The sequence below is a fragment of the Enhydra lutris genome, unplaced genomic scaffold (assembly GCF_002288905.1).
Source record: "Enhydra lutris kenyoni isolate GAN:26980312 unplaced genomic scaffold, ASM228890v2 scaffoldscaffold10, whole genome shotgun sequence".
NCBI classification, from domain to species: Eukaryota; Metazoa; Chordata; class Mammalia; order Carnivora; family Mustelidae; genus Enhydra; species Enhydra lutris.
In genome coordinates, this window is record NW_019154094.1 from 2,137,603 (window position 1) to 2,161,567 (window position 23,965).

General features: G+C 52.3%; 3 protein-coding genes across 4 annotated transcripts in view; 1 reads left to right on the forward strand and 2 right to left on the reverse strand.

The window, feature by feature from the left end:
• Window positions 1-976: 976 nt before the first annotated feature.
• Window positions 977-6,368, reverse strand: LOC111143777 (transmembrane protein 221). The gene is made up of 3 exons (XM_022497635.1): window positions 6,049-6,368; window positions 3,837-3,922; window positions 977-1,446 (listed from the first exon to the last, which is right to left on the reverse strand). The coding sequence occupies exons 1-3, from the start codon at window positions 6,366-6,368 to the stop codon at window positions 977-979; spliced, it is 876 nt and encodes a 291-aa protein (XP_022353343.1).
• Window positions 6,369-8,318: 1,950 nt separating this feature from the next.
• LOC111143936 (nucleoredoxin like 1) lies at window positions 8,319-11,300 on the reverse strand. The gene is made up of 2 exons (XM_022497965.1): window positions 10,975-11,300; window positions 8,319-8,652 (listed from the first exon to the last, which is right to left on the reverse strand). Exons 1-2 carry the CDS (start codon window positions 11,298-11,300, stop codon window positions 8,319-8,321), a joined length of 660 nt encoding a protein of 219 aa, XP_022353673.1.
• Window positions 11,301-19,386: 8,086 nt separating this feature from the next.
• Window positions 19,387-23,965, forward strand: part of LOC111143819 (solute carrier family 27 member 1) — a 29,816-nt gene continuing 25,237 nt past the window's right edge. The window contains exons 1-2 of one of the 2 annotated variants that reach the window (XM_022497736.1): window positions 19,387-19,409; window positions 20,207-20,374. In XM_022497736.1, coding sequence (XP_022353444.1) covers window positions 20,208-20,374 — 167 coding nt within the window. In that variant the 5' untranslated portion in view covers window positions 19,387-19,409; window position 20,207. Of the gene's footprint in view, window positions 19,410-19,709; window positions 20,078-20,206; window positions 20,375-23,965 lie in introns of those variants that run through there. The other variant, XM_022497735.1, reaches the window with a different exon arrangement.

Here is a 23,965-nt window from a genome sequence, read left to right on the forward strand (position 1 = left end):
GGATGTGACTCGAGTGACAAAGGAGATAGCGAGGGTCAGAGTTTATTTGAGGGCTGCATGAGATGGGAGTGGGGCCAGGGCCTCTGGAGATCCCTGGGGCTCTGAGTCATCCACTTTAAGCCTTGGCAGTTTTGTGAGCCCCAGAAAGTGGCCATCAACCCCCCTTCTCCTGCCACCAGGGCATCCGACTGATAACGACACATGTTGACATGCACTGAGGATCTACTGTGCACAGGCACCTGGACTGGCTTACACCGAGTCTCACAGGAGCCCTAGGAGGGGGAACTGCTTCTGGCCACATTTTATAAACAAGGAAACTGAGACACAGAGCAGCGAAGCCCACAGCCAGAAGGCTGGGTCCAGCCGTCCATGTGCACCTGGGGCCCTAGGGTGCTCTGAGCACAGCACACACAGATTTCAAATGCTCACAGCCTGGAAGAAGTCGTAGAGTCTGAGACTTGCACTGTCAGCAGCATGGGGGTTACAGAAACCCGGTTCGAATCCTGACTCTGATGCTCAGTACTGGCCATGGGACTCCTGGTGAGTCACTGCCCTTCTTTGGACCTCGGTTTCCTCATCTGTAAAATGGATGGAGACATTTAGAGAACCACTGTTTAAGCCCAACCCTCCCCTCCTGCATCTAACATCTGGACAGCTACATTTTCCAGCCTCCTCTGCCCAGAGATGTGGCCATGTGACTCTGTTCTCACCAGTGAGGTATAAGCAGGAGGGTCCCAAGGCCTCCCAGGAAGATTTCCAGGTGCTGAGTACACCCTGGTCTCTGCCTTTCCCTCCGAGAGAGGAGGTGAAGGCTGGAGCCCTGGCAGCCATTTTGTGACATGAAGCCACCTTGAAGACACAAGGCACGGATGCTGAGAAATCAAGTCATACTGCTACTGTGGCTGAGCCTGGACCTATCTTTACAGAGTCCTCTTCCTGCTGCCTGACACCAGGTCTCTATCCCTGATCCCTGGGTTCACACCAGTGTAGAGTCCTTCCCTGAGCCCCGTGACCGGTGGCCCAGCATGCTACGCATCTCGTGGGTGACCCCTTCCCAGTGGCCCCTGCCAGCTGACAGTGTCCGGTGCAAGTGGGATAAAGGCAGGCTGCTCTCCCGGCCTCCCCCCATGGCTGCAGGTGCTGTAGCAGTGACTGTGGGTCTGAGGGGGTCCCCAGGTTCTGGGCAGGATGAGTAGGGGGTGTGGTGGTGGGTACCCTGCTGGGGCTGAGCCCTGGGGCTGGCCTTGGAGACTTCAGCAGGGCGGACAGGGTCGTCTTCAAAGTGTGGTGGGGACAGTTCATGGAGGCCACGGCGGGTGGCCCGGGCAGCTCGGAGCAGAGTGTGGGTCAGCGCTGCCACCAGGACCAGAGCACCCACTCCAAGGATGGAGGCGGCTGCTGCACCTGTCTCGATCTCAAAGAGCAGCAGGGCGTAGATGGACAGTGCTGGGGAAAGAAATGGCTCTCATTTACTTAGTCGACAAACGTTTGCTCCCCAAGCTCTGGGAGAGCTCCCCCAAACAGAGGGCAGTCACAGAAACTTGTACATGATAGGCACATAGCTTAACTACCTAATTCTCTTACACCATCATCACATGCATTTTACTGTAAAATGGTGAATTTTATGTTATATGTACTTGACCACAACTAAAACAACCTGGATCTCAGGCTTCCTGAATCCCGTGATTTAACTTTGAGTGAATCACAGCCCCTCTCTGGCCTGTTTGCTGGTCTCAACGAGATGGTTGGTGACCTGACCTTGAGGACCAATCTGCGCTAGCTTGTTGACTTGTCCAGCACCCAGCTGGCACCATTCTTTTTGATGAGGACTGTCCGGTGGACTGTAGGATATTTAGCAGCTTCTACCCACTTGATGCAGTAGCATTTTCCCCCTTCCCTGTCATGACAACCAAAAATGTCTCCAGATATTGGCAAATGTCCCCTGGATCAGCAGAATCTGTTCCCATTGAAAACCACCAGCTCAGTCCCTACCTTCATCCAGATCATTAATGTAGGAGCACTGAGCCACCTCTCTGACATCGTTGATGGGTATGGTGCTAGGCTAGGCCAGTCAAAGCATTGCTTCCCTTGGTTGTACTGATTGGTGCAGTGCTATCACATGACCCAAGCCCAGCCAATCAAAGCAAGCCCTGGGGCTTTTGACTGGGCTGTGGGTAGGGAGGAATTTTCTTACTGCAGCAGCGGGGGAATTGGTCCAGGAGAAGCCCAGAGTGGGCTGGAAGCCTTCTTGGCACTTTGCTGGCTGTCTTTATGCTTTCTCCGACTCTGTACTGTTTGCTTTTAAGATGCCACACTGCATTATGTTCAACAGATTAAAGTGAGGCCAAGGACTTCTTTTGCTCTAAACATTTTTGAAAAGGTTTTTAAAATTATTCTTTTGGCTCTGGCTAGCAACGAATGGATGATTGGATGATTGGCTGGATGTGCTCGGGCATTCTTGCTGAGTGAGGTAATCTAACCTCAAAAGGAATCTAAATGGGAGCTCAACAAATTCTTAATTTAACACTTAATGAGGCTGACACAGTTACCTTTTTCCCCTCTTTGTGAGTTTTCTTGTGTATCAGAATGAGGATATCTTATTCTCCAAGTCTCCAACAATTTTTTTTTTCCCAGCCTGGGAAAGGGCTCAAGGTTGTAGGCATTGTGTTGAAAGCACTTATAGATACAGGCATCTTTCCCAGGGGATAGCAGGTGAAGAGGTGAAACAAGAGGCATTTCTGATTACCTTGTGGAGCACCTAGATCCAGCTGCACCTGAGGCCAAGCAGCCCCGATCTTTACAGACACATGCGTCACCCCCTCCACTCTCCTTTTTAAAAAACTCAGAGCTGGAGCATTTTATTAAGTCTAACAGCAAAAGTTATGCAGAGTTCCCTGCACTTTATATATCCATATATACCCTTATAGTCCCATAATGAACCCTAGGCTCACATCTCACAAATAAATAATTTAAATATATCTCCTAAACTTCTATTTCTCTGTTGTAGGAATGAAAAAAAAAAAAAAAGACAGTAATAGCAAACCCCTTGTTTTTCATTCAGCTGAATATTTTTTTCTTCTAGTAAAACACGTTGTTTATAGGACTGCCAGTGGTCTGTGTATGTTTCAGCCCTGAGTCTGCAGCACCATCAATGCATTTTCCAAGATTAGAACGATATATAAGATGTTAGGATGCTTGATGCTTTGATTACTTTACTGGCAAGTGCGGGTGAGAGGATGTGGATCCAAGAAAAGTTATCACGAGTCAGGGAAGGAAAGACAATGCGCCGTGTCCTTCTGGCACCCACACTTTTAGTTTTTGTTCTGTTTCATGTTTTGGGATTTACAACTGCATTTCTGGTTTATAAAGCATTTTTTTTAACCTAAGCCATTCTTGAGCTGGAGGTTCTGATATTTGTAACCAACAGCTTTTTACTAAGACCAACCCATGAAACACTATCTCCAAAAAAACACCAAGGACATGAAAATTTTTGTTCAAACCAAATGTAGGAAACTGAAGAATCATAAATGTTCTGAAGACCACTACGACTTATGGAACCCCTACTGGGGTCAGATGCCATTCACAGTCTTTCTCAGGGATTAACCCGGAATCCCCTTAGTAATTCTAGAAGGTGGGGAACTATGTATCCCCACTGTACTGATGAGGAAACCTGGACACAGAGGGAATCTGCCCAAGGTCCCAGAGCAAGAAAGTGTCAGAGCCAAGAGTTGAACACAGGCAGACTGGCACTGGAGCTGACTTCAGTTATGGGGCCACGACCCTTGGCCACCCCAGCCCAGGGCTCTACACCCAACATTCTATCCCCCAGCACGCACCTGCTAAGTAGACAGAGACCCCACAGCAGAAAAGGCCAAGGGCCACGTGTCTGAGGAGGCGGCAGTCATAGAGAAACCAGTCAGACCTGAGGGGGCAGCAGGAAGAGAATGAGCTCAGGTGGAGCTGGTGGGGGAAGGCCAGGGAGGCCCGAGATCTATGTAAGGACCTGTCCATCCATCCATCCATCCATCCATCCATCCATCCATCCATCCATCCATCTCTCTATCTATCTACCCATTCATCCATCCTTCCAGGTACCACTACCATCTACCATCTACACATCCCCATCGATTATTCAACCGTACAGCCATCCATCCATTCAATCAGGCCCTATTAATCCATCCAACCACTTACTGAAACAGCCACCATCTGTCCATCCACCCATTTGCCATTCACCACCCAACTACCCGTCCTTCTATCCACCCTTTCATCCTTCACCCACCCATCCATCCACCATCCACTCCCCCTCACTATCCATCCAACCAACTATCCATCTGTCCATTCATCCATTCCTCATTCACCGCTCATCCATCCACCATCCTTCCCCCTCTTCTATGGCCCATCCGTATACATCAGTCCATTCAAAATGCAACACTCATGAGGCAGCTGTTATGCATAGACACTAGCTGTGCACCTGACTTCCATTATTTTACAGACTCATTTGGGAAGTAAAGAAACCAGGGCTAACTTGTTATCAGACATGGTAGAAACAGAGATTCCCAAGAGCTGAGACTGATGGAGGTCTTCATTTTGAGCCTGGCAACATGCTAAGTGCTTCTGTTGTGTGCACTCTCCCTTCCTCCCTCCTGGAGGCTTAAGAAACAGAGGCTCTGAGAGCTTCCATTATCGCTCATCTCCCAGTGGTACAGCAGAAGTGGCCTCCTCCCCAGTCTTTCCACCACCTGACCTCATGCCCCCTTTTCCCACAGTGGCCGGAGGGGTTATTCCAAACTGAAGTCAGATCATGCCCCTCCTTTCTCACAACTCTCTCAGGCAGAGTAACCCCCAAAGGGGTCACCACAGCACAAGAAGAGCTACATGGTCCAGTTCCTGATTTCTCTGCCCTTATCTCCCTTATGTCTCCCTCTGGCCACATCAATCACCTTGATCTCCCCCTAACACCCCAAGCTCATTCCTGCTCCAGGTCCTTTGCACATGGTGTTCCTCCTGCCTGGATCACAGTCCTCCAGATCTTCTGCCTCCTTCCCTTCTTCAAGTCTCTGCTCAAGCCTCCGCTGATGGTCCCATTTCAACCCCCATTCTGCCCTCTTTCTTGGCATCACCCCATTCCTCCTTTCCCAGCATTCATCCTCACTTAAGTTATTTGTCTTGTCTCTATTGTCTACCCCATGAGGACAGGTCTGGGTCCACCTGATTCCTGCTGTGTCCTCTACTCCTGGTGCTAGGCTCAGCCCCCTGAAGACACCCATGATTGGGTATCTGTTGACTGACACATGAGTGTATTTCAGCCCCCCTTGAGCTATGGAATGGATAGCGCACGCTTTAGGTGAGATCCACCCCAGTGGTGAAAGTTCCCATCCATTCAAATCCATGGAATCAGGGACCCTGATTCTGTCTCCCCTCCCCCAGCATCCTGGAGGGGAACACTGGGAAGGTTCTTTGCTACATTCCCTGTCCCCTGACACCTGCCTCCCCCAGTGCCCATGTTCCTGAGCTCCGCTGCCTGAGGAAGGATCCCCACCCAGGACTAGAGCACAGACTCTGGCTCTACCAGAAGGAAGTTCAAATCTCCTCCACCCTCTTCCAAACCCGGCAGCCTAAAGAGATCAGCCTCCCCTGTTGTAAGGGAGGCAGGAACACCAGCCTCGCAGGGGTCACGGGCCTTCACTTGGCTAGTCCACAGAATGCGAAAAGCACATAGAGTTTAGGGTTCCCTCAATGATAAGCGCTGTCAACACCGGGGCCACCCGGCCCTGGGTGCCCAATGACCACAGTTTCCACCTCTGTAAAATGGTGGAGGTGGGGGGAGTGCAGCAGTCGATTCACTCCCGATGGAGGGAGGGATGGAGGGAGGGAGAGATGATAGAGGGAGTGGGGGATGGAGAGAGAGGAGGAAGGGAGGACGGGATGGAAGCAAGGAAGAGGGGAGAGGGGACGCTCTCCCCCAACCTGAGGTCCCGACAGGGGCAGCGGCTCGCCTGGGCTTGCTCAGCCCCCAGCCGGGCCTCGGGGCGGAGGGGCCTGTCCTACCTGCCGGGGCCGGGCCCCCGCGCCAGCTCGGCGCCCAGGTGGCCGCAGAGCGCCGCGAGCAGAAGGCAGGTGAGGCCCAACACCAGGGCGAGCGCGGCGAGCGCGGCGGCCAGCGGCAGCAGCGCCCCGGCCGCGTCCTCGGGCAGCCCAGGGCCGGTGCCCAGCTCCGGGCCGAGCCCGTCGGCGCGCAGTCCCCGAAGCTCGGCGCGGCCTGCCTGCAGCTGGAACAGCAGCTGCGCTCCCAGCGCCGCCAGCACGGCCGCCGGGATGCCCAGCAAGGTCATCGCGGCCAGCACCCGGCCGCCGTACGACCGGGCCATGACTGGGGGTCTGTGAGCCGGGGTGGGGGTGGGCGGCGGTCGAGGAATAAAAGAGATTTTAGCGGGGCAGGGGAGTTGGGCGGGCGTCCAAAGGTCCCCAGGAGTTCCGAAGGGGGCGGGACCGCAAGGGGTATCTGAAAGTTGAGGGGCCGTAGACGGATTGGTGTGCAGATCGCCGTGGGGATGAGGAAGCTCTGAGAAAACTTGGGTCAAAGTCTTTCTCCTCCCTCCAGGGACCCTGCGGGCGCCCCCTCCCGGTCTCCAGGTCCTGGCCCGGCGGGGCCGGCGCCGGGCGGGGCAAAGAAGGGACAGAGGCGGCCCCAAGACAGGAACGGGCTCGGTGGCTGGATCCCGGGAGCCCTACAAGCCCCTAAACTCATTAAAGGGACCGCCACACCGCCCACTGCCCAAAGCACCTGTTTCATTGCTAAAAAAAAAAAAAAAAAAAGAAAGAAAAGAAAAGAAAAGAAAGAAACTTGAACGAATTTTTAAAAATAATTCCCTTTGATACTCGGTCTCTTTACCTGCGGACCTTGCAGTTGGCTGCGATTTCCCCTCCGTTCGACCTTCTTTTAAGGCTTTGCCGAAATGTCGCCTCCTGGGCGAGGCCCTTTGGCGGCCCCGGCTTGAGCAGGCACCCCTGTCTTTTGCTGTTCGACTTTGTTCTTCCCATGGCCCGTATTTTGGGTTATTATCTATTTATTTTTAACTTTAAACATTGAGGTGAGATTTACATGATGTAAAAGAAACCATTCCGAAGTGAACAGTCCAGTGGTATTTAGTACATACACAGTGTTGTGCAAACAGCATCTTCGTCTGGTTCTGGAACATTTTCATCATCCCCAAAGGAGACCCCTTCCCCTTCCCCTAAGCCCTGGCAACCGCTGATCTGCTTTCTGTCTCTGGATTTGTCCTGGACATTTTATATAAATGGAGCCAGAACCTATATGACTTCCGGTGTCCCTTTTCTTTCACTGACGTTCATCTACATTGTACCGTGTATTAGTTCTCCGTTCCTTTTAGGGGCTGAAGAGTATCCCGCTGATGGATGGACCACATTGTGTTTATGCATTTGTCTGTTGCGGGGCATTTGGGTTTTTTCCCACCTTTTAGCTGTTGAGAATAGTGTTGCTGTGAACATGTACACGGTTATTTGAGTCCCTATTTCTTTTGGGTTTATACCTGGAGTGGAATTGCTGGTAATTACGGTCATTCTGTATTTATCTTATGGAGGAACCTCAGACTGCTTTCCACAGAACCTGCACACTTTTACCTTCCCACCAGCAATGCCCGAGGGCTCCACTCTCTTCATTTCCCTGCTAACACTCATTACGCCTGGGTTTTGATTATAGCCATCCCACTGGGCGTGAAGTGGGATCTCACCGTGCCTTTTTTTTTTTTTTTAAGATTTTATTTATTTATTTGACAGACAGAGATCACAAGTAGGCAGAGAGGCAGGAGGTGGGTGTGGGAAAGGGGGCGGGAAGCAGGATCCCTGCTGAGCAGAGAGCCAATGGGGGACCGTGGGATCATGTCCTGAGGCGAAGTCACAGGCTTAATTCACTGTGCCACCCAGGAGCCCCTCACCGTTCTTTTGATTTGCATTTCCCTAAGGGCTGAGGAGGCTGAGCATCTTTTTGTGGGTTTGTTGGTCGTTTGTGCATCTTCTTTGGAGAAATGCCTCTTCAGGTCCTTTGCTTAGTTTTGAATGGGTTGACTGTCTCCTTGCACGCCCCGCCCCCCTTCCCCCCTGCCTCCCACCCCGCGGCACTTTACATCTCTCGAAGACCGGCGGGTGAGTCCGAGGGCCGCCTGCTGGGGGGTGGCGCTGCTCCCGGACGCCGCGACGTCTGCCTCGAGTGTCCCCTTCTGTGACCCCTTAGAGTCTGGGGCGGTAACTCCTCTGGAGGTCGCAGCCCCGAATCCCCACGCGCGAGCTCCCCGCGGGGGTCAGAAAAGCTCTCCGGCGCCACCGCCCTCCGCTCCGCCCTCCGGCTCCGGCGGGCTCCCGCTCCCGGGGCCGCGCTTGCCCCGGGCGGTCCGGTCCACGCGGTACTTGCAGCGGCGCAGCGGCTCGGTGAGGCTCCGCGGCGCGGGGTCGTCCAGGTCTTCGGGCTGCAGGAAGCTGCGGTCCAGCAGCTCCGCCGCCTCCTGCCAGTTAGCGAAGCAGGCCGGGCCCAGGCGCCGGATCTCGTCGGTGGCATCGCGGGTGAGGACGTCCCCGCCAGGCTTGAGCACCACGACAGCCGGCAGGCGCTCCACGGAGAAGCGGCGCCCGAGGTCCCTGCGGGGCGGGCGCGTCAGTCCGGTCGGAAGCCGGTCCCCGATTCCGAGCTAGGGAGCCACACACCCCTCCTCCCAGGACTCACAGAGCGCCTTCCGTGTGCACGGTGTGCGCTGGGGGCGCCCGGGGACCTGGCCAGGCCGCAGTGGCCTCTGCGCTGTGTCTCCAATACCTCAGACAAGCTACCATCTCATATATTTCATGTCATGTCATATTATAATTATATATAACACATCACAACATGCACTATGCGGGACATACTTATGCTAAAAACGTATACTGGGGCGCCTGGGTTGTTCAGTTGGTTAAGCGTCTGCCTTGGGCTCGGGTCATGATCCCACGGTCCTGGGATGCAGCCCAGCGCCCAGCGTTGGGCTCCCTGCTCAGCGACGCCTGCTTCTCCCCTTCCCACTCCCCCTGCTTGTGTTCCCTCTCTCTGTCAAATAAATAAATAAAATCTTTAAAAAATATAAAAAGTAAAAACATACACTAAAAAAGGACTCATTGTTGATGCGAAATTTGTTTTTAACTGGGCATCCTGTATTTTATCTGGGAACTGTGTGTGTGTGTGTGTTCCTGTGTGTATAGGGTGGCAAGAAGGGGGGTAGGGAATTGCTCACTCTCTGTCCAGACACCTAAGCCACTCTGAGTAGGCTTTGTCCAGAGGACCCTGTGTCACACGAGGTCAGCAGGTCTGAATTTGGCTCTGACACCCTCACAGCTGACATTTCTGCCCTGGGAAGGAAAATGTTGCCACTTTGCAGGAAAGATCCCCCTCAGCGGCAGAGAGGGCAGAAGGAGGGAGCAAGTGTCCTAACTCTGATAATGTTGGGTGGAGAATGAAGGTCTCTAGAAACTTCCAACTTGGGGAGCAAAATTAATGAAGTCAGTCAAGTGTCAGAAGCCTGTGACTCGCTTTCAAATGGTTCCTTGCAAACTTCCCGTGTGTGTAGATAAAGCAAACATGGCCAGGTGCCAATGAGTGCTGTGGATTTCACTGCATGCTTCTTCCAACTTGAGAGATCTTGGAAATTTTTCATCACGAAAAGTTGAAGTTTAAAAAGAAGGAAAGCCAGGGCACCTGGCTGGCTCAGTCTGAGGAGAGTGTGACTCTTGATTTCAGGGTTGTGAGTTCGAGCCCCATGCTGGGTGTAGAGATTACTTAAAAATAAAATGTTAAAAAAATTTTTTAAACTAAAAAAAAAAAAAAAAAAAAAAAGGGATGCCTTCCTGCAGAAAAGGGGAGGGTTCTAAGACAGCCATGAGCTGTAGCATTGTTCATTGGGCAACTGGGTACACCACCTCTTTCTCAGCTCCGATGCCCTCCTGCCTGGCTCCAGCTACTCTGAGGATCATATCCACTCCCATTAAGATGGAGACCGGGGGCGCCTGGGTGGCTCAGTGGGTTGAGCCGCTGCCTTCGGCTCGGGTCATGATCCCAGGGTCCTGGGATCGAGTCCCACATCGGGTTCTCTGCTCAGCGGGGAGCCTGCTTCCCTTCCTCTCTCTCTGCCTGCCTCTCTGCCTACTTATGATCTCTGTCTGTCAAATAAATAAATAAAATTAAAAAAAAAAGATGGAGACCGTGGTGCTGCTCCATATGGTGCTTGCAGACCTCTCCTATTGCTTATTTTTTTATAAAGATTTTATTTATTTGTCAGAGAGAGAGAGAGAGAGCGCACAAGCAGGGAGAGCGAGAAGCAGACTCCCGGCTGAGCACAGAGCCCAACATGGGACTTGATCCTAGGACCCTGGCATTGTGACCCCAGCCAAAGGCAGACGTTTAACCTGCTGAGCCACACAGGCATCCCTCCCATCTGTGATTGCTTACAGTTCCCTGAACCGCTGCTCTTTCTCTGATGGCCTCCCAGCCTTTATCTGTGCTGTACCCTCTGCCTGGAAACCCTTCCCTCTCCTCACTCTTTCCTATCCTCCCTGGCCTTGGGGGTCTCTCTTTAAAAACACTTCTTCAAGGAACCATTCCCTGACCCCAAACCTCAGCAAGGTCTCCCCATTATATTTCCACACGGCATCCTCCCTTTGTCCTCTGGATCATTACTGCAGTTTCTTATTGTATATGTATTTGAGTCTGTGTCACATCTGTCTCCCCAACGAGGTTGTAAGCTCCTTGGGAGCTAAGTAGATATGGGCATATGTAGCCCCTTGGGTAGTCCCCTCCCCCCCCATCTGGGGACAAACTGGCACACAGGACGTGCTCATTAATTCCAGCTGGAACAGAGGGAACAATAAACAAAAACTTCACTTTCAGCAGAAATATCTCCTCCTCCAGGAAGCCCTCCCTGACCTCTTCTCCCACCTCACCTCCTCAGGTCATCCTCGAAGGGCAGGAAGAGCCACTTCTTTGGCATGTCCCTGAGGAACAGATCCTGCTGCTCCTCTGTGGGGTCCTGGGACACGTACACCAGAGCCAGCTGGGCTGCCCGCAGCACATAGAACTCATCTGTGAGCTTTACGAAGAAGTCCCTGAGGATAGGTGCGAAGGCTTGACACTGTGGGCAGGACCCGGAGCCGAAGAAGAGAAGCACCAGCCGGTTCTCCAGCCTGCGACTGAGCTCAGCCTCCGTGTCCAGTTCATCCTGGTCACTGTTGTTGCGAATCAGGACGCGGCCGGAGAACAGGGAGGCCATGGCAGCCTTGGCTGGGAGCTGGGGACACGGTGGAGGGACTTTGTGAGGCCCTGGGTCTGCTGGCTGATGGCTGGCCCAGGATTAGGTATCTTTAGGAGGCCAGTTTAGGACCTCACTAATCTGCTTAAACCGTGACCTGATTCTGCGCTGCCTTTGAGGGTAGGGGCAGGCGGCCCATGGGCTCCTTCCCGGAAGACAGCTGAAACCCATTAAGAAAAAGTACAGGATTGCAAAGGAAAACAGTAATCCTGACACATGGGTGTGAAAATATCTTATTAAGTTGTGATGTAAAATATACGAGATTCTTCATGAATTCAATGTGTTAAGTAATTGTGGTTCACCAGGGTTCTACAAATGATTGTGATTTCTACTGTGATAAATGGTATTTTGAGGTGTCTGCGTGCAATGGCCAGGATGTGATGTGAAATTATCTTTGCTTTCCACGGGAGTCAAAGTCACAGGGCTGGCTGATACCTGCTTTGACAGGACATGAAAAACATCCCACCTTCCAGTTAAGTGTAAAAGTTAATGGGAAACTTGTTAAAATGGACGCAGCAGGCCAGGAGGGGGAGCTCTCACCAGACCAGCTGTCAGTTACAGGAAGACGGGTCAGTTTCAGAACTTCACTAGAAGAATCCAGAGGAAAGAATGATCAATTGCAGCTCCCAACATGGAAAGAGGGACATTGCATCTCCTACAATAAGTCAACCACCCCTGCAACTCAGCCAATTAGCCATCATCACCCTGAACTGCTTTTCTCCATTGGACTTTCCTTCAAAACAACCCCTCCCAACTTCCTCCCTTCTTCTCCATAAAATAACCTTCATCTTCTTTATTGAAAGAGGCTACGGTTTTTGCTGTAGTTTGCACAATTCTCTACTATTTCCAAAGAAACCTATTTTTGCTAGCTGACTTTATTTTTAAGGTCAATAGAGGTTAATGAAAATAAAGGTGTGGGTTTTTTTCCCCTACACCCCCCTGAATTCAGTGGGGGACAGCCCACCTTAAGATCCCTTCATGTGTAAGGTTGAAAATCATGGCCACAAGCATTTGCAGTCCCCTCTCATCAAGAATTCGAAATTAGTTCCCCTTTCCTTGAATCTGGGCCAGCTTCATGACTTGCTTTGACCAAGAGAATGTGGTGGGAGGTCTGAGTTTGGAGGATGAGTCTTATCCTCGCTTGTCATTTTCATTCTCTTAGAAGGCTGCCTCCAAAAGCCCTGTGTGAGGAACCTGACCTAGCCCAGTGTTGACAAAGCTTTTCTATAAAGGGTCAGATAGTAAATACTTTTGGATTTGTGGGCCATAGGGTCTCTTGCAATTTCGAATTCTGCCACTGTCTTGCAAAAGTAGCTCTGGATGATATGTATATGAATTGATGTGTCTGGGCTCCAATAAAATTCTATTTACAGACACTGAAGTTTGAATTTCATAAAATTTTCGCGTGTCATGAAATATTACTCTTGATTTCCTTCAACCATTCCTAAATGTAAAAACCATTCTCAGCTTCTGGCAAGCCAGATCTGGCCAGTGAGTTGCATTTGCAGACCTCTGTTCTAGCCTATTGGATAAGAGGCCACACGGAGGTGTTGACCTTAAAATTAGAACAGTCAGTTATTTTACCAACAAAAATGGGCTTGTTCAGGAATAGCAGAGAATTGCAATTCAGGGCAAGCAAACTATGGTAAAAACCATAGGCTTGTCCAACAAACAAAAAAGAGGATTTTATGGAGAAAGAGGAAGTTGGGAAGGGTTGTTTTGAAGGGAAGTCCGCTGCGGGGAACCAGGAGTTGGGGCTGATGATGGTTTCTCATTTGCTGATGCTTGGATAGTCAATGTCTTATAGGAGATGCAATGTCCACCTTTTCCTGTTGGGTCCATTAAATGATAATTTCTTCCTGTTGATATTTCTGTTTAGGGTCTGTAATTGACATTTCTTCCTGTAATTGAAATGCGGTGGTACCGACAGGAGAGCTCCCCCTTCTGGCCTTCAGCTGCATTTCAGGAAGGTTTCCCTTCATTAATTTTCACCAAGGCAAGCTAGATGCTCACAGGAGAGCCAGCACCAATTGCTACACACCTGATCTTCCAGTCCAGCCCCTGGCAGATTGTAGCAGATTGCCTGAGCCAGCCTAGTCCAGCAGAGGGACTGCCCAGGCAACCTATGGCGTTCCCCAAACAGTTGATCCCGGTTGTATACCCACTCCAGTTTGGGGTGATTTGTTATGATTTGTTACACAGCAATAGCTAACTAGTACACCAGGTCTAGAGGATTTTTTCCAGGCCTAGGAAAACATGAGAGACTCTGAAAGAAACTTCACGTTGGCTTTAAACAATAAGAAAGAATGGGGGGCTCCTGGGTCGCTCAGTGGGTTGGTTAAAGTCTCTGCCTTCGGCTCAGGTCATGATCCCAGAGTTCTGGGATCAAGCCCCACATCGGGCTCTCTGCTCAGCGGGGAGACTGCTTCCTCCTCTCTCTCTGCCTGCCTCTCTGCCTACTTTGCGATCTCTATCTGTCAAATAAATAAATAAATAAAATTAAAAAAAAAAAAGAAAGAAAGAATGGGGCTCCCGGATGGCTCAGTAGGTTAGGCATCTGACTCTTGATTTCAATTCAGGTTTTGATCTCAGGTTGGTGAGATTGAGCCCCGTTTTGGAGTCTCTCTCTTTTTCTCTTCCTCTGTCCCTCCTGCTCATGCATGCATGCTCTCTTTCTCTCCAAAAAGCAAGTAAAAAATAAAAATAAATAAAATAAAAAGGAAATCACAAAGTCCACATTCTCCAGATTTAATTCATGTTGTCAAGATTTTGTGAATGGGCTCGTTCCTAATGTGTCCTTGTTACATTCTGCTTAGAAATGATTTCTGGGTCAGATTTTCCTCAGCCTACCAGAACCCCAGGAAGTCCTGCCGTGTTGTGAATGCAAGATGCACTGGGAGCAGAGTGATCTCAGTAATGGGGGACTCTCCTCTAATCTTTATGGGGTGCCAGGCTCCTGTTCTCTGAACAGCCTTACCAGGTTTGTGCGATTTGATTCCATTGTACAGGTGCAGCATAGAGAAACCGATTTTCAAAGTCAAGTCACCCAGTAAATGATGTGTGGCGGGGGCGGGGCAGAGGGAAGTCACCCAATGAGTGATGTGTGTGTGTGTGTGTGTGTGTGTGTGTGTGTGTGGTGTGCTGCGGAGCCAAGTCCAACTTGATTGGGGCTTTTGTTTCTCCAAGCATTTCCAAACTGCCACATCCTTGACAATTGGGGCTAGATCATTGTTTGTGGTGCAGGTTGTCCTGTGTATTGTAGGATGTTTAGCAACACCGCAGCCTTGATCCGCAAGATGCCAGCAGCAACCCTTCTTCCCGTTGTGACAATTAAATATGACTCCAGGGGCGCCTGGGTGGCTCAGTGGGTTAAAGCCTCTGCCTTCGGCTCAGGTCATGATCCCAGGGTCCTGGGCTCGAGCCCCGCATCAGGCTCTCTGCTCAGCGGGGAGCCTGCTTCCCCCTCTCTCTCTGCCTGCCTCTCTGCCTACTTGTGATCTCTGTCAAATGAATAAATAAAAATCTTAAAAAAAAAAAATATGACTCCAGAAGTGGCCCGGTGCCCCAGGGGGCAGTTGAGAGCTACTACTCTAACCCTTTGTTCTGTTGTAGTGGGTTGAGTGGTGGCCCTCAAAGAGATATGTCCAAGTCCTAAAACCAGAACCTGTGACTATGACCTTACTTGGAAACAGGGTCTTTGTGGATGTAATTAAGAATCTCCAGACGAGGGACGCCTGGGTGGCTCAGTTGGTTAAGCAGCTGCCTTCGGCTCAGGTCATGATCCCAGCGTCCTGGGATCGAGTCCCACATCGGGCTCCTTGCTCATCAGGGAGCCTGCTTCTCCCTCTGCCTCTGCCTGCCATTCTGTCTGCCTGTGCTCGCTCTCTCTCCCTCTCCCCCTGAAAAAAAAAAAAAAAAAATCTTTAAAAAAAAAAAAAAAAAAAAAAGAATCTCCAGACGAGATCATCCTGGATTATCTAGGTAGGTCTTCAATCCAATGACAAGTGTCCTTATAAGAGACGAAAGACGGGGCGTCTGGGTGTCTCAGTCGTTAAGCATATGCCTTTGGCTCAGGTCATGATCCCGGGGTCCTGGGATCGAGCCCCACATCGGGCTCCCTGCTTGGTGGGGAGCCTGCTTCTCCCTCTCTCTCTCCCACTGCTTGTGTTCCTCTCTTGCTGTGTCTGTCTCTGTCAAATAAGCAAAATCTCAAAAAAAAAAAAAAAAAAAAAAAAAAGAGAGAGAGAGAGAGACCGAAGAGGAGACACACAGAGGCAGAAGGCCATGTGGACATGGAAGCAGAGACTGGAGTAATGTGGCCGTAGCCAAGGAACGCGTGGATCCTCCCCTGGAATTACAGAGGGATTATGGCTGTTTACATTTGAATTTCAGACTTCTGGCCTCCGGAATTGTGAGAGAATAAATTTCTGTTGTTTTAAGCCAGCTGGTTTGTGGTACTTCTTTAGGGCAGCAGAGGAAACTCACCCCTGCTTGTGGCAGGCACATGACTTGGGCAGAGACACTGTTCACTCCCATGGGGCTCATGCTCTCTTTACAGTGAAACCCCCAAGCTATGATCATCCACTATTTTACTTTTAATGTATGCTTCATTTTTCTCCTTCCGGAAAGTCCTAAGAACTCCCTTTGCTGTGGCCTGCAGCCCCTTGTGGCTGCCCTGGGGAGGGAGATGCATGACTGCCTGTGCCCCTATACCTAGCAGGTGCCTGGCCCATTCGTTCTGCAGATGCGAAGTCACTTGTCAACCGTGGCACAGCGGTGATCAAGAAATATTTGTTGCACAGTGCTCTAGGAGATGAGCAGGACCACCCAGAAGGCAACCAAAGTACAGAGGGGAGAGGGGACCTGCCCAAGACCACCACCTGGAGGGTAGAACTTGAATCTTCCCCTCCACAGGTGTTCAGGCCTCAGTTTTCACATCTGTGAAATGGGGATAAGACAGTGCTTCATCCAGAAAACCGGGGGACAGTTGCACTTCAGAATTGGGGAGGTTTTTTTGGTGTCTTATGAAAGTAATTGAGTGTAAAAGTTGCTGTATATTGTGTGATGCCCCTGGAGATCTAGGAACAGCCTTTAAGCAAAGGCATAAATAATGGATAAACGGATACAAAGGGGTAATTGACCACTAAAATGGACTGGGTCAGCTCAGGGGGAGGTGGTTCTTCTGCACCGGAAACTGGGTTCTCCTCCTGGTGTGAGTCTGGCTAGAAGACAACCAAGCCAAAGAGTGGGGAAAGGAAGGGTTTTATTTGCAACAAGTAGGGAGACCGCGGAGGATATTTCCCAAAGCAGTGTTCTCTCCCTCCTCCCTACAACAAAATTGGGGAAGTTTTAAGCTAAGGATTCATGCATATTTATGAAGGGGCTTGGCAAAGGAAAGATCAGTAGAGAACTGGGGCTAAAGTCATCAGTGTTTGAGAGCTCAAAGGGGTTTAAATTCTGCAATGACTCAGGACTGTGTGTTGGGTCAACCTTTACTTCTAAAACAGTGCTGGGAGTTTGACCCCTGATTTATTGTCTGAAATGGTAAGGCTCGCCCCTGGCCTGGTAGTGGATGTTAGTTTTCAAGTTCTTTTGTTTCTTCTTCTTCTTCTTCCTTTTTTTTTTTTTTTTTAAGGTTTTATTTATTTATTTGGCAGAGAGAGAGAGAGGAGAGAGGGAACACAAGCAGGGGGAGTGGGAGAGGGAGAAGCAGGTTTCCCGACAAACTGGGAGCCCAATGAGGGGCTTGATTCCAGGACCCTGGGATCATGAACCTGAGCTGAAGGCAGATGCTTAGCGACTGAGCCACCCAGGCACCCACATTCTTTTGTTTCTTTAAAATCATTAACTATTGAGGTCTATTTTTCTGCAATTTGAACATAACCCAGGAAGTTCTGCAATTGGACTTGACAATGTGCTTGGGCAATGAGGGCCTTTCAGGTGTAGATCACAAAGTGGCTGCGAACCTAAAATGACTTCTCTTACGTTAAGAAAGCTATGGTTCATCTTTCTTTTTTGGGAACCCCTCACCCTACCTGCCTACACCTACACCTGGAGTTCTGGTACCACCTGAATAAAAAGTTGGGTTTCCAGAGCCTTTTGGAATTGGGGATTTCAGACTGAGGACCCATAACTTGAAGAGCTGTGGGCAGAATTGGAGAGTGATGGTCCAGGGCACTATTTATTTATTTATTTTACATTTTGAAAACATTTCTTTTCAGTGTTCCAAAATTCATTGTTTATGCATTACACCCAGCGCTCCACGCAATACGTGCCCTCCTTAATACCCACCACCGGGCTCACCCAACCTCCCAACGCTTTCCCCTCCAAAACCTTCAGTTTGTTTCTCAGAGTTCATGGGCACTATTTAGTGAGGTCTCAGTAAATTTGGTAGGATGGAGAAGGGGGGAGGGAAGAAAGGGGGGAAGGGGGAGGGAAGAAAGGGGGGAAGGGTGAGGAGGAGGAAGGGAGAAGAGGAAGAAACAGAGAGGAGGAGGGAAGCCAGGAGGGCAGGGGTGGGGTAAGAAGAGGGGTGAAGAGGAGGGGGATAAAGCATAAGAGAAGGGGAAGGAAGTAGGTGGGGTAGGAGCAAAGAAAGGGGAAAGTGGGGGAAAGGGGGAGGGGAGGAAGAAAGCTGAAGGCGGGGAGGAGAAGAGAAGGAGGAGGGGGAGGAAGTGGGGAAGAATGGAGGAATCGGGGTCAGAGGGAGGAGGGGAAGGAGAAGTTTAGGGAGGAAGGGGGGGGGGAGGTGGAGGGAGGTGGGAGAGCAAGCCTCCAGCCCACATTTGTGAATGAGTGAATTTCAGCTCTAGCTCCTGTGACAGCTCTGGTCCTCGGTTTCTTTACCTGTAAAATGGGGTGAGCACAACAGGGCTACCTGACAGGATAAGAGCGCAGCTGTGCTTACTGGTCATTGCTGACTTTGCTGATCCCTGGCCAAGAAAGTAGCCATCCAGTGGCTGGCTCTGGGCCTGTCCTCCAGATCTGCCCCCTTGCCCCCCATTCCACCAACCCTGGGCAACTACAGGGACCAATGGTAGCATGTGGGAGGGGTGGGAGCCTGCCCAGGCCTGTCCTCCAAATGGTGCTGGAAGCAGGCCCTGGCCGCCTCCCAAGGAGAGCGCTGAGAAGGTCGGCCAAAGCAAGGCAGAAAACAAGCTGGGGTGGGGTGGGCAGGGGGGCAAAGGAGGGGGAGCTTGGAAGGAGGGATCCAAGGCAGTGGCCTGCATGGGCACAGCACAGGCAGAGCCGGGCCCAGGAGTCTGCAGAAATAGTGGTTCCGGAGGGCCCCCACTCTCAGGCTAGGTTTGGAGTCCTCTGTCTTGGCTTCATCCTCCCTGCCTCAGCTTCTGGGAACCCACGAGGAAGCGGCTAAGACTGAGGGTCTGTGCACCGCTCCAGGTCAGCCAGGGTCCAGGATGGTGGGCAGCCAGGCCAGCGCTGGCCCGTGCCTGATCAGGAGGGCTTTTGGGTCTCTGGGTGGGCATTTAGGACTTCGGGTGTGGCGGGTGGGAACCAGGCGTGTAGCTTTTGCCGTCCCTGGGCTCCTGGGCTGTTACACTATTTAACTGACAAGATTTTGCGTTATGGATTGGGGATTAGTTGAGTCCTTGAAATGTATAATTAAGACTGAGGTGGGGTTTGGATTTAGAACCTCCTGAGGCTCCTAGACTGTGAGTTTAGGACTCTCCGGATCCCTGGAATGTGTAAGACCCAAGAGGAGTCGCAGCCTAGACTTAGAACAAACGGGGCGAGAACCCAGTACTCACAGGCCCTGGGTGTGAACCGAGACTTTCTGCTCCCCCAGGCTAGGAATCCGTTCGCCATCTAGTGCTCAGCCCTGAGCCACGCCCCTAGGGTGCGGGAGCACGTGTTTTCTAAACGCCGCTCGGGGGCGGGAGGCGGGGAGCAGTTTGGGTGTCTCCAAGACAGCTGCCGCCCTTTCTGGGCCATTCTAGGCCCCGGTCTCGTTGGCCGTCGTCTCTCTGGCCTGGGGCCCCTCTCTATGGTCGTGGCCTCCCGAAAGGGGAGGGCTTTGGCTAAGCGGCTGCGGAGCTCCGAGCAGGACAGGTCGGAAGATAGCCTTGGGGCGGGCCTGGGCTGGCAGATGGGGAGGGGCCTAGTGCTCTAGGTGGGCCAGAGGGAGGTCCAGAGGGAGGTCCAGAGGGTTGAAGATTGGGCCAAAGCCCGAGGGCGGGGCCAGTGACCAGGGATGGAACCTGGGCCTGGGTTAGGGGCGGGCGGTGGGGGGCGGGGTAGCCTAATTGGGAGTGGGCGGGGCGTGGATTGTGGGCGGGACCAGAGGCCAATCTGGGGGCGGGGCCCAATGAGTGGCGGAGTAGAGATTGAAGCGGGTCTTGGAGGAAATCCCCAGACCTGTGGGAACTGGGGTGGATCCTGTAACCGAGGACGGCGCTAGATCACGGCAATGGAGGAAGGCTGATCAAGTGTCTGGGAAGGGTCTATGTCTGTGGTAGGGACGAGGTGGAGCCCATGTTTGGGGCCAAGTCGTGAGGCTGGAGCTTGGGTTCAGAGCCCAGCCGCTAGGTCAAGACGTGGGGCAGGTCTTGACAGTGACTGGCGGAGTCTAAGAGCTGCGTCTGAGGGCGTGGCCTGTGCTAAGAATTGGTAAAGGAGCTTGAGCCGGGCTAAGAAGAGGAGGGAGGCCAGTGCCCAGCATGGGACGGGGCGGAGCCCTGATCCGGGGACGGAGTCTGTCGGGACCCGGCCAATTCCAGGCATGAGGGCGGGGCTCGAAGGGGGTGGCCTGGGCTTCCCGAGGAGGCGGAACCGGGGGCTGGGGGCGGAGCTCATTCTGGGGGCGGGGCCCCAGCCTTCCGCGGCCTGAGAGCTCTCCGCCTCCCCAGGATGCAAGCTCCCGGTGCAGGCTCGGCCTCCGTGGTCTCGCTCGTGCTGCTGTGGCTGTTGGGGCTGCCGTGGACCTGGAGCGCAGCGGCGGCGCTCGGCGTGTACGTGGGCGGTGGCGGCTGGCGTTTCCTGCGCATCGTCTGCAAGACCGCAAGGCGGGACCTCTTGTGAGTGCAGTCGGGGCCTGGCCCCGGACCAGCTGCGCGTCTTGGGGTGTGATCAGAGCGGAGGTGTTGCAGGGGCGGAGTCGGGAGCTCTGAGGGCTTGGGGAGAGGGGTTTTGGAGACTGGGGGCGAGGCTTAGGTGAAGGCGGGGTTAGGGGCGGGGCCGGGACCTGAAAGAATGACGGATTGGGGGTCTCTGAGGGGAACTGGAGGGGACAGCTAGAGGGTCTCTGGAGGAAGAGAGTAAGTTTCAAGATTCTAGAGGCTGTTTGGGAGACCTCAGGGGTCTGGGCGATAACTTGGGGATCTCTGGGCAGCTGGTAGGGGTTCCAGAGAGCTGGAGCTGATTGGGAGGCTTGGTTATTTGGGGGTCTCTGTGGGGACTTGGTGACGGTGAGAGGCTTCTAGGGGCTCTTCAGGGATTCTCGTAGGTCCCTAGGGGCCCACGGTGGCGACCCAGTGGTCTTTGGGGGCTGCAAAGACACTTTGGAGTTTTTTAGGGCTTTCTCGGTGGGTGAGGGATGAAGGGGCTTCTTGAGACATCTGTAAGAGACTTAGGGTTTCTGAAGGGTGTGTGTCTCCTGAGGGCCATTTACCGATTTCTCTGGGGCCCGGAGTGCTCTTTGAAAGTTTGGGATCTGTACAGGATTTGAGGGGTTCAGAGTTTGTGGAGATGTTGCTGCGTATTCCAAGACTTGTTTGGGGATCTCCAGAGATAGTGATCTTTCACGAGGGGATTTTGGTGTCCTATGCGGATTTCCTTGGAAGAAGGTCTCTGGGGTGTCTCCAAGGGGCATGCTTGAAGAAGCTTTTGGGGGTCCTCCTGGGGTGAAATAGGTGTTGCTGGGGATTCCCATCGCAATGAATCTTAATAACAACCCCCACATGGAATGCCTGAGCACCTGCTGTGGGTCTGCGGGGCTGATCCTCTCAGGTGAGGTGGGGGAACTAACCCATTGTAAGGGTAAAGAAACAGGCTCTGTGAGCAGCGGGAATGGGGTGAGTTGGGGGAAAGTTCCACTGCCAATTAACTGGTTCCGAACCTTCTAGAACTCGTCCTTTTCTCTCCATGCCCTGGCCCCTGCCTCTGCCTTTGGTCTTTCTGACCAGATTTGACCGTGCCCTCTGTTCACACATCCTCCACAACCCCCATCCTCTGCAGGAGAAAGACTCAGCCTCCAGCTGGACACTAAGTTCTGTGACCTACGCCAGAATCTGCCCACTTGCCACTCCCCATCTTCATAGATTCACCTGACCCTCACATCAGCATGCCTTGTCAGGCTCAGGATGTACCCCCTCTGCCTGGAACACGCTGAGCTTCCTTTTGCGTGGTGATGCTTTATGATGTTGCTACACTGGCCTTCTTGCTGGCCCTCAACATGTGCAGCCCCCGGGGCCTTTGTACTTGCTGCTGTCTCTGCCTGGATCACTCTTTCTCTGTTCTTCCTTTTCATCATGCCGTGGCTCGAATGTCCCCCCAAGAGCCCTCTCCTGACACTGTGTCCCTGTACGCCCTCCCACCTTGTTGGTTTTTGGCAGAATGGCCAACATTTGCAGAGTGCTTCCTCCATGCCAAGGCTAAACATGACTTCTTTAAACCCTCCCAGCAACCCTGTGATGTGGGTACTCTCTTGTCCCCATCTAACTGATGAGCAAACCGAGGCACAGCATAGTCTGGTCCCTTGCCCAGGGTCACACAGGGGGCAAGTAGTGGGGACAGGATTAGAACCTAGGCAGCATGGCTCCAAAGCTTGGCTTGGTACCACTAGTAGCATCTGTCATTTGTAATTATCTGTTTTTAAATGCTTTCCAAAAAAAAGATTTTATTTATTTATCTAAGAGAGAGTGAGCTTGAGCAGGGGAAGAGGCAGAGGGAGGAGCAGACTCCCCGCCGAGCAGGGAGCCCAGTGTGGGGCTCGATCCCAGGACTTCGAGATGAGGACTTGAGCCAAAGGCAGCCGCTTAACTAACCGAGCCACTCAGGCGCCCCATCATTTGTAATTCTCTTACGTGTCTGATTTCTTGCCTTTTAATTCTTGAGTCTCTTTTTCCCAGCCAGGCTGGGGGCCCTGTGGGGGCACAAGGGAAGCTGTGTGGGGTCTTCATGCCACCTTGGACGAACTGGCTTCCACATAGGGTGGCACATGGCAGGAACATGGGCTGTGTGTGTTGGCTGGCAGGCCTTCCCTGGCTACCGTGGGCTAGTCCAGGCCCCAGCTGTGCCTCACTGATCCTGAGTATCTGTGCCTGGTTGTGTTCCCCCGGGGATGGAGTAAGAGCTGGGCCGACTACAACTCCCTGACCTTGGGCTTGACACAGTTTTCTGTAGGAGACAGCCTCAAAGATGGCCCAACCGCCTGGTCTTCACTTTCATATGATCCCCCCCATGCTTTGAGTGTGGGCTGGATCTAGTGACTTGCTTGCCATGGATAGAATACAGCAAAAGTACTAGGATACTATACCCAAGATTAGTAATAAAAACGAATGTGGTTTCCATCACCAGTACTCTCTTGGATCGCTCCCTCCAGGAAAAGCTGGTTGCCCTGATGCGAGGCAGCCCATGTGAGTGAACTTGGAAGTGGATTCCGTCCCAGTGAAACCTTGAGATGACTCCAGGCCCAGCCAGCACATTGATTGCAGCCTCACAAGACATCTGGAGCCAGAACCACACAGCTAAGCCCCTCCTGGCTTCCTGACCCTCAGAAACTGGGAAATAAGGAATGTTTCCAACTGGTAATTGTGGAGGTGATTTGTTACACAGCAATAGCTAACTAATGCAGCTTGCGTAGCCCTCTCTAGGGACTAGGATCACAATCGTAGAAAGAAGGAATGCCTACTAACCTCACTTTACAGGCTGGTGTACCAAGGCACAGAGAGATGAGGTCATTGACCTAGGATGCACAGCCAAGGAGGACTTAGGGCACTGGGGTCCCTGTTCTTAGCTACTGTGCTGTGCTGGGAGTGGTGGGGGGCCTGCACTGAGACCCGGGGATCTTCTCCCACCTTATCCCATGTCCCGTATTTGTGGCCTGAAATCTGATCCCGTTTATCGAGTTGGTTTCTGTCTGTTCTGGTGCTCTGGGGCTCGGGGTGAAAACATGAGGGGGCAGAAGGAATAGAAAGAAGAGAAGGGTGAGAGGAGATCTCAGGAAGGGCTCAGAGGTGGACAGTGGCTTCTTTGTCTCCGGGTAGGGGTGGCTTGGGCTGCTGCCAGGTGGGGCAGCCCAGGCAAGTGGCTAGAGCTAAGAGCATTGGAGTCCACTGCCTGCCCACGTGGGCGTGCTCCGGGGAAAATGGGGGCGAGGGCAGGACGGGACAGGTGGTAAGGGCTGGGCCTCGCCCTGGGTGCTCATGTACCCTGATCATCACTAGCTCCGGCCTCAGTGCCCGTTTCCTGGAGTGTCACCTATGAATGGGGGCTGTGGAGGCGCTTCTTGGCTGGAGCTGCTTGCTCTGGTTCCCAGCCTTGCTGGTGGTCCTTTCCCCATGGCTATAAAAGTAGTGCCAGCTCCTGGGATTCTTGGGGTGCTCTGTCAAGTTTATTCATGGCAAACTCTCCGAGGAGAGCTGGGTACCCAGTAGGCACTCAAATGC